The sequence below is a fragment of the Amblyraja radiata genome, chromosome 8 (assembly GCF_010909765.2).
Source record: "Amblyraja radiata isolate CabotCenter1 chromosome 8, sAmbRad1.1.pri, whole genome shotgun sequence".
Classification (NCBI taxonomy): domain Eukaryota; kingdom Metazoa; phylum Chordata; class Chondrichthyes; order Rajiformes; family Rajidae; genus Amblyraja; species Amblyraja radiata.
The window spans coordinates 46,922,696-46,938,769 of NC_045963.1; the positions used below are offsets into that span (position 1 = coordinate 46,922,696).

The 16,074-nt window shown below is 43.7% G+C and overlaps 1 protein-coding gene across 7 annotated transcripts in view; it reads left to right on the forward strand.

Annotated features, from left to right (window-relative positions):
* Positions 1–16,074, forward strand: part of ltbp1 (latent transforming growth factor beta binding protein 1) — a 285,919-nt gene that overhangs the window by 110,337 nt on the left and 159,508 nt on the right. For all 7 annotated transcript variants that reach the window (XM_033025818.1, XM_033025817.1, XM_033025819.1 and 4 more), the window contains one exon: positions 8,184–8,306. In XM_033025818.1, the coding sequence (XP_032881709.1) occupies positions 8,184–8,306 (123 nt within the window). The remainder of the gene's footprint in view (positions 1–8,183; positions 8,307–16,074) is intronic.

A 16,074-nucleotide genomic window follows, 5' to 3' on the forward strand; every position in this document is an offset into this window, starting at 1 on the left:
GATGTGGCTGTGTCAAGATGTCAGTTTTGTTTTCTAATAAATTGCCTAGGGTTCCTAAACTGGATGATCTTCACTTGGCAATGGAGCAATGCATGAAGCGGCTATGAATTCAGGGCAAGGTGGAGTCACTGATTAAGGTGGCCTATGGCTCTGTGACCAGACTGGTTCAGAGCACAGATGGACTTTCACAGTCAGCACATCAGCAGATAGGGAAAAATTAAAATTGCCGTCAAATGGTTTTACTGCAATCCTTGTGTAGGAAGGAACTGCAGATGCTGGTATAAACCGAAGATAGACACAAAATGCTGGAGTAACTCAGCGGGACAGGTACCCAGAAGGAATGGGTGACGTTTCGGGTCAAGTCTGAAGAAGGGTCTCGACCCGAAACGTCACCCACTCCTTCTCTCCAGAGATGCCGCCTGTCCCTCTGAGTTACTCCAGCATTTTGTGTGTATTTTACTGCAGTCCTTAACAGATTACTTCTATTGGGTGAGATGATGAAATAAGAATGGGAAAAACTTTCCAAACTACTAAGATGAAAGAATGCAGCTCTCAATTAAGGTTGTATCTTTGGGATGTTCTTCCCTGAAAGAGAGGGATTAGAATTGATTTGTTAGCAGAATGATTATGTAATTTGAGGAATAATCCAGATGTCTGGACAAGTAATTTGGAGCTGTTGGATGAAATTTCATTACTGGGCCTAAAATTCAATAAATTAAATAACTCTAGAATAAGACGCTTTAAGAATAATGTTGGAACTACAGAAGTGTTGCGAAACATTGAGTTTACTAGATTCCACTTTAGAAGGAAATTGGACAAGTCTGTCTCATATACAGTATGATCTATTGTGATTTATCCTTAATGACTCTGTGAAATAATCTAGTAAACCAAATGGAATTAGGATGATTACTAGCAGTTGAGAAAGGACACACCAATGACTACAGTCTGTGATTGAATAAAAGAAAAATTGTTAAGCGTAGATGCAGAGAAGCTAATTCCACTTGTGGGTTGGTGTAAAAGATGTTCCGGGGTAATTACCAGCTCATTACAGCAGAGTATTAGCTAATTGGGAACTTTATGATGTTCAAAGGCATTTTGGGGTTACCTACACCAGAAGTGATTAAAGTGTTTAAAGTTAGTATTATTAGGGAGAAAATGGGGTAAAATCAGAGAAGTTATGAAGATAGACACAAAATGCTGGAGTAGCTCAGCGGGACAGGCAGCATTATGATGTTTCAGGTCGAGACCCTTCTTCAGACTGAGACCTTCCTTCAGTCTGAAGAAGAGTCTCGATCCGAAACGTCACCCAATCCTTCTATCGAGAGATGCTGCTTATCCCGCTGTGTTACTCCAGCATTTTGTGTCTATCTTCAGTGTAAACCAGCACTACAGTTCCTTCCTACACAAAAAAGTAATGAGATGAGATGCACTCATTATAGAACAGGTTGGACTGCTTGGTCTCTACCCACGACCAGATTATGTGTAACGCGTGGCAGGCAGAATTAGGGATGAATCGAGATCCATAGAGTGATCCAACCAAATCGGTCGCCATCTCGGGAGGAGAGAATGAATTAAAAGTTCAGCACATATATCCACAACTCCCTCTTGGTTTCCATGGCAACTTTATTTTTAGATTCTGCTTTATGCGGAGACTCCTTAGCTGTGCTCGGCATGTCTCTGCCTGTCGATAAAGCAACACGTCCTCTCTTCCCATCTCTTGCTTCAGACTGAGGTGAAGAAAGAATAAAGCGTTGAGTTGTCAAACCTGGAATCCCTGGGACAGCCTGTGGTAGTGAGTCAAGCCCGGGTTTGTTTCCTCCTGCTAAAGTCGCCATGTGCTTAACATTCCAGGGCACCCACTTCTATGTATTGTGAAAATTAGGCTAGTAAAATTACAGTTAATTAATTCTGCACATTCGTTAAACAAAACCATAAATACTCAAAGAACTGTGTGTAAATGATAAGCAATAGACCTACTTTCTATTTTAACTGAAGTTTTACATAATTTGTGACCATTGGGATAATGATTAGAATGCTTCATTGCCAGCATCAGTCCCATTCAGTCAGCATTTCTACAAAAGAAGCTGAACAAAAGAACTGTGCAGCTACTTGTGCTGCTGCCTCACAAAGCCCGATCGCGAGGTCAGGATTCTGACCTCGGGTGCTGTCTATGTGGAGTTTGCATGTTCACCCTGTGACCGAGTGGGTTTCCTCGGGCTGCTCTGGTTTTCTCAAACATCCCAGACGTGCAGGTTTGTAGATTAATTAGCCTGTAAATTATTCCTTGTGTGTAGGAAGTGGAAGCGTAGGTGGGATGACTTGGCACTAGTGTGAACGGGTGATCCATGGCTGGCATGGACTTGGTGGGCCGATAATAGGGGAAAATAAATAAATCCTGAATTTAAATAAAATGTTTGTCTCTGTGATGGTGACCATGAAACTTTGGTTCACTCGTGTCCTTTGGGTAAGGAAATCTGCTATCCTTGCTCGATCTCTCTTTACTGCCGCCCCAGTTCAGAAGCCATCTGAGATGCACAACTGATAGTATTGGCAGCTGACGTTTGTGCTTATGTTGGTCAAAGTTGGGGATTCTTTGTAAATGCTGAAGCTAAAACGTTGCTGGTTATAAACAGATATGATTATTATATGATTACTCACATATCCTCCTATTGCGGCCTGTTCATTTATAATTTGTGCCACCAACTTGGAAACTTCAACTTATCCTCCTAACCTCCTTTGACAAGCAATTCACCAAATATGGCAAGCTCACAGTGTGAACGGGCCAGGCAATGTTGGTGTCAGTTGGGGGGTTCAGTAGATTGGCCTCATGATTTGGAAGGTGTTGATTCAAGTCCCATTCCAGATATTGCAACACAAAACTCTAGGCTGATAACCGAAACAGAATAGGGAGTGTTACTCCATTGAAGGTGCCGACGTCCACAGGGAAAGTTTAAAAAAATTGAGCCTGGTGTGAAAGGTGTTGTGGCTGTGTTTTGATGAGCAAGGCAATCCTAGAATTCTGTGTGGTTATTGTCCCCCAAGCAGCATTATTCTTTATAAGTGATTTGTTCATCTGTTACTGTGTTGAAATAGGCTGCTATATTCCCTATGTTACAACAGTGACAATGCATCGATGGTATCCTGAGCGAGACATGAACCACACTGCATACAGGCACCCCTTGACTTAGTTAATAGGAGAGTTATGTAAACTTGCATTTATGTAAACAGTTCACAGTAGGCGGTCTCGTTTCCTGAATGACCTGTATTATTTAATCGGGGGAATAGAGCGGGCTTCATGTCCGCTTCATAGATAGAGAAGTGTCACCTGGGCTCACTGCTCTTCCAGCCACACTGGGAAGGTGACTGAGAACGAGGGAAAACAACTTCTGACCAAGCCACGGACAACTTCCACAAGGTGCACCAGCGAGCCCTTCTGGTTGATGCGGCTGTTGCAGCTCACGTTGTAGTCCCTGGCGGACAGTGCTTTCTTCAAGCCAGTTTACTGTGTGACTCCCAAGCCCCACCAGCTCACCAGCTGCCGCTACTTGTTGGCGGCCCTCGCTTTGTCCGCTCCACCTCCACCACCACCTCCTTCTCCCCCATCTCCAACGTACTCCGAGGTGGAAGATGTTGGCCACTCCGGGGAAAGGGAGAAGGAGGAGGATGCAGCATTGGAGGGGGAGATATAAAAACAATGTTTAAGAAGCTTTAGACAAGTACATGAACAGACAGGGATTGGAAGTATATAGACCATGTGCAGGCAGATGGTATCATGGTTGGCACTGACATCGTGAACTGAAGGGTCTGTTCCTATTCCCATTCCTTCTCTCCAGAGATGCTGCCTATCCCGCTGAGTTACTCCAGCACTTTGTGTCAACCTATTCTCTACTATTCCATGTTCAATGTTAAGACGAAGATGTCTCCATCTGTGTCACCAGATAGTCACCAAATCATTGTAAAGGGACATCACATGTCATAATTCTAACGTTGTTCATTTTCAACTTTTCATTGGACTCCTTCGGGAAGAGAACCGAGGAATTTCACTGTTGTAAATATTTCTCATATTTTAATGTGAGATTTGGTCCATCAAGTCTATGGCAGCTCTCAGTGCATCCCATCACTACCAATTTTCCACCCCCCTGTTGTTTGCTGTCACTTGTTCTTTTGTTTCATATTTGGAGATAAGTCTTTGAGTGTTCTTAAGAAATGAGCTGGGTGAAGATATTGTCTGGAGAGTGGACCACATTGGACATGTTTTGAGCTTACCTTGAATGCTCCAGGGAAGGGAAACTGATGACATAACTAAATGTGGGGCCTTTGAGAGCTCCTGAAGCATGCCAAACTTCTGGGAGAAGTTTCTTAACAAAAACACAGTTCTTAATGCAGCATAGCTTGTGTGGTTTTAAATGAGGAAAAATAATTGTAGATACTGAAGGTTGGAAACTCGGTTAGGGCCTGGAATAGGACCAACGAGAGTATAAGGGTGGAGATTGTTTTAATCATTATAAATGTGGATTATATTTTACATCACCATTTTGTGCAATGCAGTTTGAATAAGAACCTAAATAAAATGCATCTTATGAATTTTATTTGATTGAAAATTTTATTTGCATATTCATTCTCTATGATGTCTGCAATTGTGTTCAGCATTCTGTGATCAGACTTTAATCCAGACAATCTGTGTTGAAACATGCTGTGGGGGCCCACAAGGCACCTGCAGTGATTATGAGATTTATTAGGAGAAACAAAGAACTGCAGATGCTGGTTTATACCAAAGATACAGAAAAAGTGCTGGAGTAACTCAGTGGGTCAGGCAGCATCTCTGGAGAAAAAAGGAGAGGTGACGTTTTGGGTTGAGACTGAAGGGAGGGGAGTTATAGTAGAAGTTACTTAAAATGAGAGAATGCAACGTTGATACATAGATACATAGAAAATAGGTGCAGGAGTAGGCCATTCGGCCCTTCGAGCCTGCACCGCCATTCAAGATGATCATGGCTGATCATCCAACTCAGTATCCCGTACCTGCCTTCTCTCCATACCCCCTGATCCCTTTAGCCACAAGGGCCACATCTAACTCCCTCTTAAATATAGCCAATGAACTGGCCTCAACTACCCTCTGTGGCAGAGAGTTCCAGAGATTCACCACTCTCTGTGTGAAAAAGTTTCTTCTCATCTCGGTCCTAAAGGATTTCCCCCTTATCCTTAAGCTGTGACCCCTTGTCCTGGACTTCCCCAACATCGGGAACAATCTTCCTGCATCTAGCCTGTCCAACCCCATAAGAATTTTGTACGTTTCTATAAGATCCCCTCTCAATCTCCTAAATTCTAGTGAGTATAAGCCAAGTCTATCCAGTCTTTCTTCATATGCCACAGGGTTGTAAGATACCCAAGCGAATGTGAGGCGCTGTTTCTCCGATTTGCGTGTGGTCTTACTCTAGCAATGGAGGAGGCCCAGGACAGAAAGGTCAGTACGGGAAGGGGAAGGGGAGTTGAAATGGCAACTGGGAGATCCTGTAGGCCGACGCAAACCAAGCGTAAGTGTTCAACGTAACAGTTGCTGGGTCTACGTGTGGTCTCGCCGATGTACAGGAGCCCCCTTTGGGAACATCAGATGCAGTTTGATGAGGTTAGAGGAGGTACATATGAACTTTGATCCCACCTGAATGGAAATTTGGGGTGCCTTGATGGAGTCGAGGGAGGAGGTATAAGAATAAGCGTTGCATCTCCTGCGGTTGCAGGGGAAACTACCTGGGGAGGGGGTGGTTAGGGTGGGAAAGGATGAGTGAACAAGGGAGTTGCGGAGGAACGGTCTCTGCGGAAGGCAGAAAGGGGTGGAGAAGGAAGGTGATTATTGGTGGGATCCCATTGGAGGTGGCAAAAATATCAGAGGATAATGTGTTGGATGCGGAGGATGATGGGGTGAAAGGTGAGGACCAGGGGAACTCTATCCTTCTTGTGTCTGGGGGGAGAGGAAGCGAGAGCAGAACTACAGTACACTAACAAGATAGGGTCCCATCTAGGACAGAAGAGGGGAACCCATGTTCCCTGAAGAATGAGGACATCTATGATGTCCTAATATGGAACACCTCATCTTGGGAGCAGATGTGGCAGAGACAGATATACCGAGAGTAAAGAATAGCATCTTCGCAAGAGGCAGGATGGGAAGAAGAGGAGTGCAGATAACTGTGGGAGTAGGTAGGCTTGTAATAGATAGGGGTCCTTGTTCATCAGTCAATGAAAGTAAGCATTCAGGTACAGCAGGCAGTGATGAAAGCGAATGGCATGTTGGCCTTCATAACAAGAGGAGTTGAATATAGGAGCAAAGAGGTTCTTCTGCAGTTGTATAGGACCCTAGTGAGACCACACCTGGAGTATTGTGTGAGTTTTGGTCCCCTCATTTGAGGAAGGACATTCTTGCTATTGAGGGAGTGCAGCATAGGTTTACAAGGTTAATTCTCGGGATGGCAGGATTGTTGTATGCAGAGAGAATGGAGCGGCTGGGCTTGTATACTCTGGAATTTAGATAGATGAGAGGAGATCTTATTGAAGCATATAAGATTATTAAGGGTTTGGACATGCTAGAGGCGGGAAACATGTTCCCGATGTTGGGGAGTCCAGAACCAGGGGCCACAGTTTAAGAATAAGGGGTAAGCCATTTAGAATGGAGATGTTCCACTTGTTCCACACAGAGAGTAGTGAGTCTGTGGAATTCTCTGCCTCAGAGGGCGGTGGAGGCCGGTTCTTTGGATACTTTCAAGAGAGAGCTAGGTAGGGCTCTTATAGATAGCGGTCAGGAGATATGGGGACAAGGCAGGAACGGGGTACTGATTGGGAATGATCAGCCATGATCACATTGAATGGCGGTGCTGGCCCGAAGTGCCGAATAGCCTACTCATGCACTATTGTGTATTGTGTATGTCCGTCAAGTCTATTCTCCTGTGATGGAGAAAGGGATTAGAGATGTCCGAGACAGTCCAGTTGAACTTGAGGGCACGGTGGAAGTTAGTGGTGGTTAATAAAGCCCATGTGTTCTACACGGGCGCAGGAGGTAGCCCTGATGAAGTGGAATTAATGAATAGGGCCAATGTGTGCCTGAAATAAAGACTGCTCGACGTAACCGACAAAAGGACAGGCATAGCTGGGGCCAATGTGAGTGTCCATAGCTACATTTCTAATTAGGGGAAAGTGGGAGGAATCAAACGAGAATTTGTTGATGGTGAGGACAAGTTCTAGGTGGAGGAGAGTGTTAGTAGAGGGAAATTGTTGTTCCCGATGTGGGCTCCTGTACATCGGCCAGACCAAACATAGACTGAATGCTGCGTTTGGTCCGTCAAGGCCTACGGAATGTCCCGGTTTCCATCCATTTCAACTCCCCTTCCCATTCCCACACTGACCTTTCTGTCTTGGGCCTCCTCCATTGCCAGAGTGAGGCCACAAGCAAATTGACGGAACAGCGCCCCATGTACTACTTGGGTAGCGTACAATGCAGATGTATAAATTCTCTAATTTTAAGTAACCCTCCCCTCCCCTCTCCCATGGTGCCCGTCCTCCACCCTAGTTGTTTTACAGTTGCACAATTCATCACATTGTGTCCCTCTCGAGATCACACCTTCCCTGGCCAACAATGGGCCTGCCAGGGTTCCACCCAGCCTCAGGTTATTTGTTTCCAGCCCTGATCGGTCCTGGACTTTTCTCGACTACAGCTCTTCAACCCCCACCCCATACTTTCAGTCTGAAGGGTCCCGACCCGAAAAGTCACCTATCCTTTTTCTCCAGAGATGCTGCCTTGCCCACTAAGTTATTCCAGCATGTCAATCCATGGATGATGCACTGCTTATTGTTGGTGGTTAGCATTTAAAAAAAAAAAATGACATCCAGAGACATTTAAAAACACTTAAGGACATCAGAATTGCAATCAACAATTTAAACAAAAGTCTGATTATTTTAATATAGTAAAGTTAACCAAAATATAAAAACACTTTTTAAATAAAGCAATATAATTATGGAATCATAGAGTTGTAAGCACAGAAACGGGCTCTTTGCCCTCCACTCTCCAGGACGATGCCATTTGTACCTATCTGCATGAATCCCATTTATCTATTAGTTTGCATAGTTTTTGGTGTAATTAAATGGCATGATTGTCCATCCTGGATGCCCGTTTATGCACTCTTTCTTGCTTATAGATATAAACGAATGCCAGCTCCAAGGTGTGTGCCCACATGGAGATTGTTTGAATACCCCAGGCAGCTACAGGTGCACATGCAAACCCGGGTTTGTTCCTGCTTCTTCACACACTGCCTGTGTCCGTAAGTACTGGTTATGGAGGATTGTATTTTAAATTTGATCCAAGCTCTTCAAAACTCTGCTTATCAAACTTGGGTTTGAGTAATTTCTAAAACATGACTTGTTTTTTCCCTTGCAATCTCATGCCAAGAGTTTCCAGATGATGTGTGATCCATTCATGAAAGACAACTGCACAGTAACTGAGAGGTCATCTTACAAACTAACAGTTTGGTGGGATCATGAGAGTTGTCCAGCAGGGAGGGAAGGGGAGAGATTCTATTTGGGTCGGGATGAAGGACATTATTATTGGACATGAAGTAAGGGGATGAATGCATATCAAACAGTATTTATGCTGTCATCCTTGTCAAAGTCTTGCCCAACTCAAATTTCATACCATCTCCATTACTGTAATGGGTACCAGCATGTTACAGTGCTGTGCTATGCTTCCTGTCCCATACTTATGTTCAACAGAAAATGTTTCTGCACAATTTTACAGGTTGTGAATAAACCTGTAAAATTGGATTTTTACATTTTGGACTAAAAACCTGTTTTTAAGAAATTACATATCACAAGATTTCACACTGAACTATAGTTCATGAGGAGGCCATTTGGCCAATTGATTTCATACTGGTCAGCACTCGGCCCTTCCAGTATATTTCAAATAGTCATGCACGTGGTAGAACTGCTACCTCACTGCACCAGAGATCTGGGTTTGATCCTCACCTTGGGTGCTGTCTGTGTGGAGTGTGCACATACTCCTTGTCATCACTTGGGTTTCCTTTGGATGCTCCGATTTCCTCCCACATCCTAAAGTCATGTGGATTTGCATGGTAAAGTAGCTTCTGTAAATTGCTTCAAGTGTTTTGGGAGTGAATGTAAAAGTGGGTTAATGTAGAACTAGTGTGAACGGGCGATTGATACTTGGCAGTGCATAAGGGCCTGTTTCCATGATATATATTTCAACCAATTCAATCAATAAAACTTGCCCCAACACTTACCATGCTGTGAGGAAAGAAATTAATGCCTCGACATCCCTCTAATCCCATAAATCTATGTTCCTTGTTATTAGTCTTGCAGCTAATGGAAAATAGTATTTTCTGTTCACCATGTCTAGTCCTCTCAATTTTATATGCCTCAATTAAATCTCTCCTTAGCCTCCTCTGTTGCGAAGAAAGTGATTTGAGCCAAGTAAGTCTTAGCTCATAACTAAAATGATCTATCTCTGACAAAGTCCTCATAAATTTCCTCTGTACACTATCCAGTGCTACCACATCCTTCCTGTCATGTGGTGAACAGTATTCCAGCTTTATACACTTCTATCATGACCTCCCTGGCCTCGTACCATGTACGTTAGCCACTGAAGGAAAGTATTTCACATGCTTTCTTGACCACTTTACCTCCCAGTCCTGCATCCTTCAGAGGGCTGTGGGTAATGTGTCCAAGATTCCTCTGTACCTCTACACTTATTAATATCCGACCATTTAAAATGCATTACCACATCTCATTTATCTCTTCAAAAGCATTACCTCATTCTTCTCTGGATTGCTTTTCTGGCCAGCGAACCAGGTTATTACCTTCCTGCAGCCTACAGGTTTCTTCCACATAAACACACCAGGCAACCAATTATTGGATCATTTCTAAACGCACTCTATTTAAAATAAAGTCATAGAGTCATACAGCGTGGAAACAGGCCCTTCGGACCAACGTGCCCATTCTACACTAGTCCCACCTGCTTACGTTTGGCCCATATCCCTCTAAACCTATCCTATCCATATACCTATCTAAATGCTTCTTAAACGTTCCAACAGCACTTGCCTGAACTACCTCCTCCGGAAGCTTGTTCCATACATGCACCACTCTTTATGTAAAAAAGTTACGCCTTCAGGTTCCTATTAAATCTTTCCCCCCTCACTTAGCCTATTCTTGATTCCCCTACTCTGGGCAAAAGTAGTTTTTTTCCCGATCTTTTCCTCTCATGATTTTGTACACCTCTATAAGATAAGGCCTCATCCTCCTCGCTCTAAGGAATAAAGTCCTTGCCTGCTCAGCCGCTCCCTATAGCTCAGGCGTTCGAATCTTGACAATATCCTTGTAAATGTTCTCTTTCCAGCTTCACAACATCTTTCTGTCACCAGATTATGAGGTTATCAATTCCCTTCCGGTACTCTGTCTTGTCATTATTCGATACCGGCCCACTACAGTGGTGTTGTCTCCGAATTTGTAAATGGAGTTGGATTTGTATGTGGCTGTTCAGTTGTGGGTGAATAATGAATAAAGAAGGGGGCTGCAAAGGCATCCTTGTGGAGCCCCAGTGGAGGATTATCATAGAGGATGATTTGTCACTTATCCTCACTGATTGTGGTCTGTTGATCAGGAAGTTGAGCATCCAGTTGCAGAGATGAGTGCTGATTCCAAATTCCACGATTTTCGCGATGTGCTTGGATGGGATGATGGTACTGAAAGCAGACCTGTAATCCATGAATAGAAGTCTAAAGTAGGGGTCTCTCTAATCTAGGTTTCCAGGAATGAGTAGGGCCAGGGAGATGGCATATGTCGTGAACCTGTTGTGCCGGTAGGCGAACTGCAATGGGTCAAGGTTGCTTGGTAGACTGCATTCAATAACCAGCCTTTCCAAGCATTTCATGATGGTGGATGTCACCACAGGACGGTAGTCGTTAATGAACGAATGAATAAGTTTATTGGCCAAGTATGTATACATACAAGGAATTTACCTTGGTACTCAGCTCGCAAGTAACAACACGACATACAGTAAACAATTAAGATTAAAACATAAAACATTAAAATATTAAGAATGAAATATTATAGTTTAAACATGTGAATGAAATAATATACCAGAGCAAAAGGAGGCTACAGACTTTTGGTTATTGAGTAGAGCTACTACTCATGTAAAAAAGCTGTTTTATGTCTGGCAGTGGCACCTTTGACAGTCCGGAGTCGCCTTCCAGAGGAAAGTGCTTCAAAGAGTTTGTGGCCAGGGTTAGAGGGGTTAGAGATGATCTTACCTGCTCGTTTCCTGGCCCTTGCAGTGTACAGTTCGTCAATGGGGGAAGGTTGCAGCCAACAACCTTCTCAGCTGATCGAATGATTCGCTGCAGCCTCCAGATGTCGTGCTTGGTGGCTGAGTCAAACCAGACCATGATGGAGAAGGTGAGGACAGACTCTTCGATGGCAGTATAGAATTGCCTGTGGCAGATTGCCTGTGGCAGATTGTGCTTCCTCAGCTGCCGCAGGAAGTACATCCTCTGGCATGAGATCTTACTTTGCTTTAGCAAAGTGGTCTTCTTGAACCAGGCGGGTATCTCAGAACAGAGTAGGGAGAGATGAAAGATGTCCAAACACACCCGCTAGTTGGTCCATGCAGTTACTAAGGATGCGGCCAGGGGCACCGTCTGGGCCAATTGCTTTAATTGGGTTCACCTTCAGGAAGGCCGATTTAACTTCTGCGACAGTGACATTGGTAAGTGGCGTACTCGAGTCTGATGGGACCGGTGCCATTGCCCCTTGGGCCTTCTGCTCAAAGTGAGAATAGAATGCATTAAGTTCATCAGGTAGGGCCAGTTATAGTATTCAGACCTTGCCACAGTCTGTGGGTGTGCAAGTGATTATACTGCGACGCAAGTTTGTTCTGGTCTTGTCTCTTGGCATTCTTGATGGCTTTGCGAAGATCATAGCGAGTATTCTTGTCCTGCTCGGGATCACTTGACTTGTATGCAGCGGACCTGGCCATCACTTACGATTGCACCTCACGGTTCATCCATGGTTTCCGGTTGAGGAACACTTGGATTGTTTTCTTCGGCAAGCACTCCTCTAGGCACTTGCTGATGATGTCGGCCGCAGTGGTGTGACTACGCAGAAAGCGGAGCAAGGAAAGTCAGACCAGTCCACTGACTCAAAGCAGCGCACAGGATGTTATCCGTGTCCCACAACCAGTATTGAACAACTCACTGTACAAGATTTGGTAATTTTCAATAAACTATGTATTTTTCTGTTCCACTTTTTCCCACTTGCTATTGGGGAGGGGGTAGAATTATCCCATTAGAATGCTTGCACCTTTCTTATTTCTAAGCTCCACCTATACCACCTCAGTGGTCGAACTCTCCAGTATGTCCTCGCTGAGTGCCGCCATGACTGAATCCCTGATCACTATCTCACCTCCTCCACCTCTTTTGCCTCCCTCTTGATCATATCAGAAACATCGAAACCCTGGAACATTAAGCTGCTACTCACGTCCCACCCGCACCTACGTTCCCACAATATCATTGGCCTAAGCATCAATCCAGGCTCTTTCTCCACAATGCTCCTTGCATTGAAATAAACACCTGCACATCAGAGCGCCTACATTCCTTCACCTCTCCCTGCATGTCGTTATAGCTCTAACATCACAACATCCACATCTTGGGCTCATCTGTCTTACCTGTCAGGTTTCTTGCATTAAAATATATGTCGTTTAGCCATTCACCACACACAGAGAGTGGTGAATCTCTGGAATTCTCTGCCACAGAAGGCAGTTGAGGCCAGTTCATTGGCTATATTTAAGAGGGAGTTAGATGTGGCCCTTGTGGCTAAAGGGATCAGGGGGTTTGGAGAGAAGGCAGGTACAGGATCATATTGAATGGCGGTACAGGCTCGAAGGGCCGAATGGCCTACTCCTGCACCTATTTTCTATGTTTCCATGATATGGGGAGAAGGCAGGCACGGGTTATTGATAGGGAACGATCAGCCATGATCACAATGAATGGCGGTGCTGGCTCGAAGGGCTGAATGGCCTCCTCCTGCACCTATTTTCTATGTTTCAAGCCTTCCACGCTCACTGTACTGCCCAACCTGTACTTTCCTCAACTTTTCCAGCTGATGCGCTACTATGGGTTGCACCTTCTTTGGCAATCTTTATTAGCATCATAAGCAACACGGGGGGAGCCTATGTAAGGTAACGTCCCTTCATTTAGAGTCATACGGGTGTGGAAACAAGCCCTTCGGCCCAATTTTCCCACACCAACCAACATGCCCCATCTAAACTAATCCCATCTACCTGCATTTAGACCATATCTCTCTAAACTTATCCTATCCATGTACCTGTCTAAATGCTTCTTAAATATTGTGACTGTACCTGCCTCAACTACCTTCTCTGGTGTTCCATATACTTACCATCATTTCAGTAAAGAAATTGCCTCTCTGGTTCCTATTAAGTCTTTCCCCCCTCATCTAACTTTGCCCTATAGCTTGGGCCCTTGAGTTTTGGCAACATCTTTGTAAATCTTTTCTGCACCCTTTCCAGCTTAACAACATCTTTTCTCTAACGGTGACCAAACTGAACACAGTAACTGTGGCCTCACCAATGTCTTGTACTACTGCAACATTGAGGAAGTTTAAAATCAGTAATCTTTATTTCGCCAGGCGGGTGTGGTAAAGACTCTTACAGTATGTAGATACTGACTATACAGAATATCCACCCATAAAGGGGCAGTGATTAAGTACATGTATTTATACTCCAATAATCAGCGATTTAGCAATACCTTATCTACAGAGCATAGTACAGCCTCTTGCTTCTTAAGATTGACAGTTTCTTAAGACAACTTCTTAAGATTGACAGGTTCTTCCGAGAGAGGAAGGGTTAGCCATATATGGTTATATGAGAAGGCTATTTTTCTGCAGAACAAGCATTTTGTTTTTTTTCACTAAATGAGGCACATTATAATCTGATAGAGCAAGGGTAAGAGCCGAGAGTCTGAACATCCTCTAAATGTTTATATTATAGAGAAGACATTCATGAAGTTGTGCTTGTTATCTCGCTTGTGTTATTGGAAAAAGGCACATCAACATCTTTGTTAGCCTTGTTAGTTTAACAGGAGCAAGGGTAAGAGCTTTCTGCTGGCTTTGCAATTAATAAGAGAAAGGCAACAGCCTTCCTTAGTTTCAGCTGAATCCAATTTTGTAAAGTTTAAATCTTTTAAACTTCCTCATTAGGGTTAAGATTAACCACCCAACTTCTATACTCAATACTCATGAAGGACAATATGCCAAAAGCCTTTTGACTACCCTATCTACTTGTGAGGCCACTTTCAAGGAACATGTACCTGAACTTCTAGATCCCTCTGCTCTACAACACTCCCCAGAGCCCTACTGCTCACTGCAGGTCCTGCTCATATTAGACTTCCCAAAAAGCAACACCTCACATTTCTCTGTATTAAATTCCACCAACCATTCCTCAGTCCACCTGCACAACCATTCAAGTCAGCTAATTTTGACAGCCATCATGACTATCTACAAACCACCCACTTTAGTGTCATCTGCAAAATTGTTAACTAAGCCATGTACGTTCTCATCCAAATCGTTGATATAGATGATAAACAGCAAAGGTCCTAGCACCTAACCCTGGTGCACACCATCAGGATTGTAAAGGGTAAATGCACTCTTTTACCCGGAGCAGGGGAATCATGAACCTGAGGACATAGGTTGAAGTTGAGGTGGGAAAGATTTAATAGGATGTGAGGGCCAACCTTTTTTACATAAAGGGTGGAAGGTGTATGGAATAAGCTTCCGGAGAAGGTAGTTGAGGCAGGTACTATTACAACATTTCAGAAACATTTAGCGAGGTACATGGATAGGTTAAGTTTAGAGGGATATGGGCCAAACACAGGCATGTGTGACTAGTGTAGATGGGGCATGTTGGTCGGTTTTTCACGCTGTAAGACTATAATTCTATGTGAATGAATAAATCCTTACTACAGTTATGGAAGTGGCTCAAAACAACATCTCTGTATTTCCTGATGAATGCCATCTCATTTTAAGAAATCTTGACTTCCAAATAGAGACAAATAAAATGGAGACCAGTCTGATCTCTCTTCAAAGGATATGACATTTCCCTCTACATTCCCCTACTGTGCAGAAACTCATTCCAGGAGGAGTTCCCTGAAGTTACTGTCTGCCAAGCTGTTTTCTGGTGGGTCTGCCAGCTCTCCTGACTCCATGGCACATATGACTTACCTTTCCTCTCAAACTTCTTTGCTTTAAGTGTGTTATGTCAGTCTATATAATTGAAGTCCTTCATACACAGAACCCATCCTTCTAAATTTCTGCACCCTCAAATACACTGCCCAGAATTTGACACAATACCCTACTTGTAGCTGAACCAGTGCCTTTTGGAGGTTCACTATAACCTGTCCTGTCACACTCCATGCCTCTCAATATAAAATCATGGGTGCTCTATAGTTTTCAAAAAAAAATCACCCTCGAAAGGATTGTTTCTCTGTCCTTTCACTTCCTTTAGCTTTGCACCCTTTATACGATAAATAAAAGCCCAAAATGCTGGAACTATTCTGCAGTTCAGTCCAATCTGGACAGGGTAAGAAACAAATTAAATGTTTCAGGCTAATGACTCTACATCATAATGTTTATGGTGCTGGCTTTCCTTGTTCTACCAAAGTAGGTCTTTTTGCATTTCCCTGTGTGATTTTATCTATCATGTGTCCACCCCCATTACCAGACTGTCTAACTCCACCTGACAGCTATCATTGACTGCTCACTGCTTGTCACCCATTCTAGTCTTCTTCAGATGTTGCACACGAGTAAATAATAAATAATAAGAAAGTCAGTGGTTCCTGCACTGAACCTTGCGGAATGTCACTAATTCACTTCCTTCAGTTCAATAAACATCTCACCCGACAACTGCCCTTTTCCAGTGCCTCAGACAATTTCTATCTTTGATGCAATTCAATTCATTTTTTTCTGATAAAGTTATTACATGGCATTTTGACAAACATGTCTTGTGTA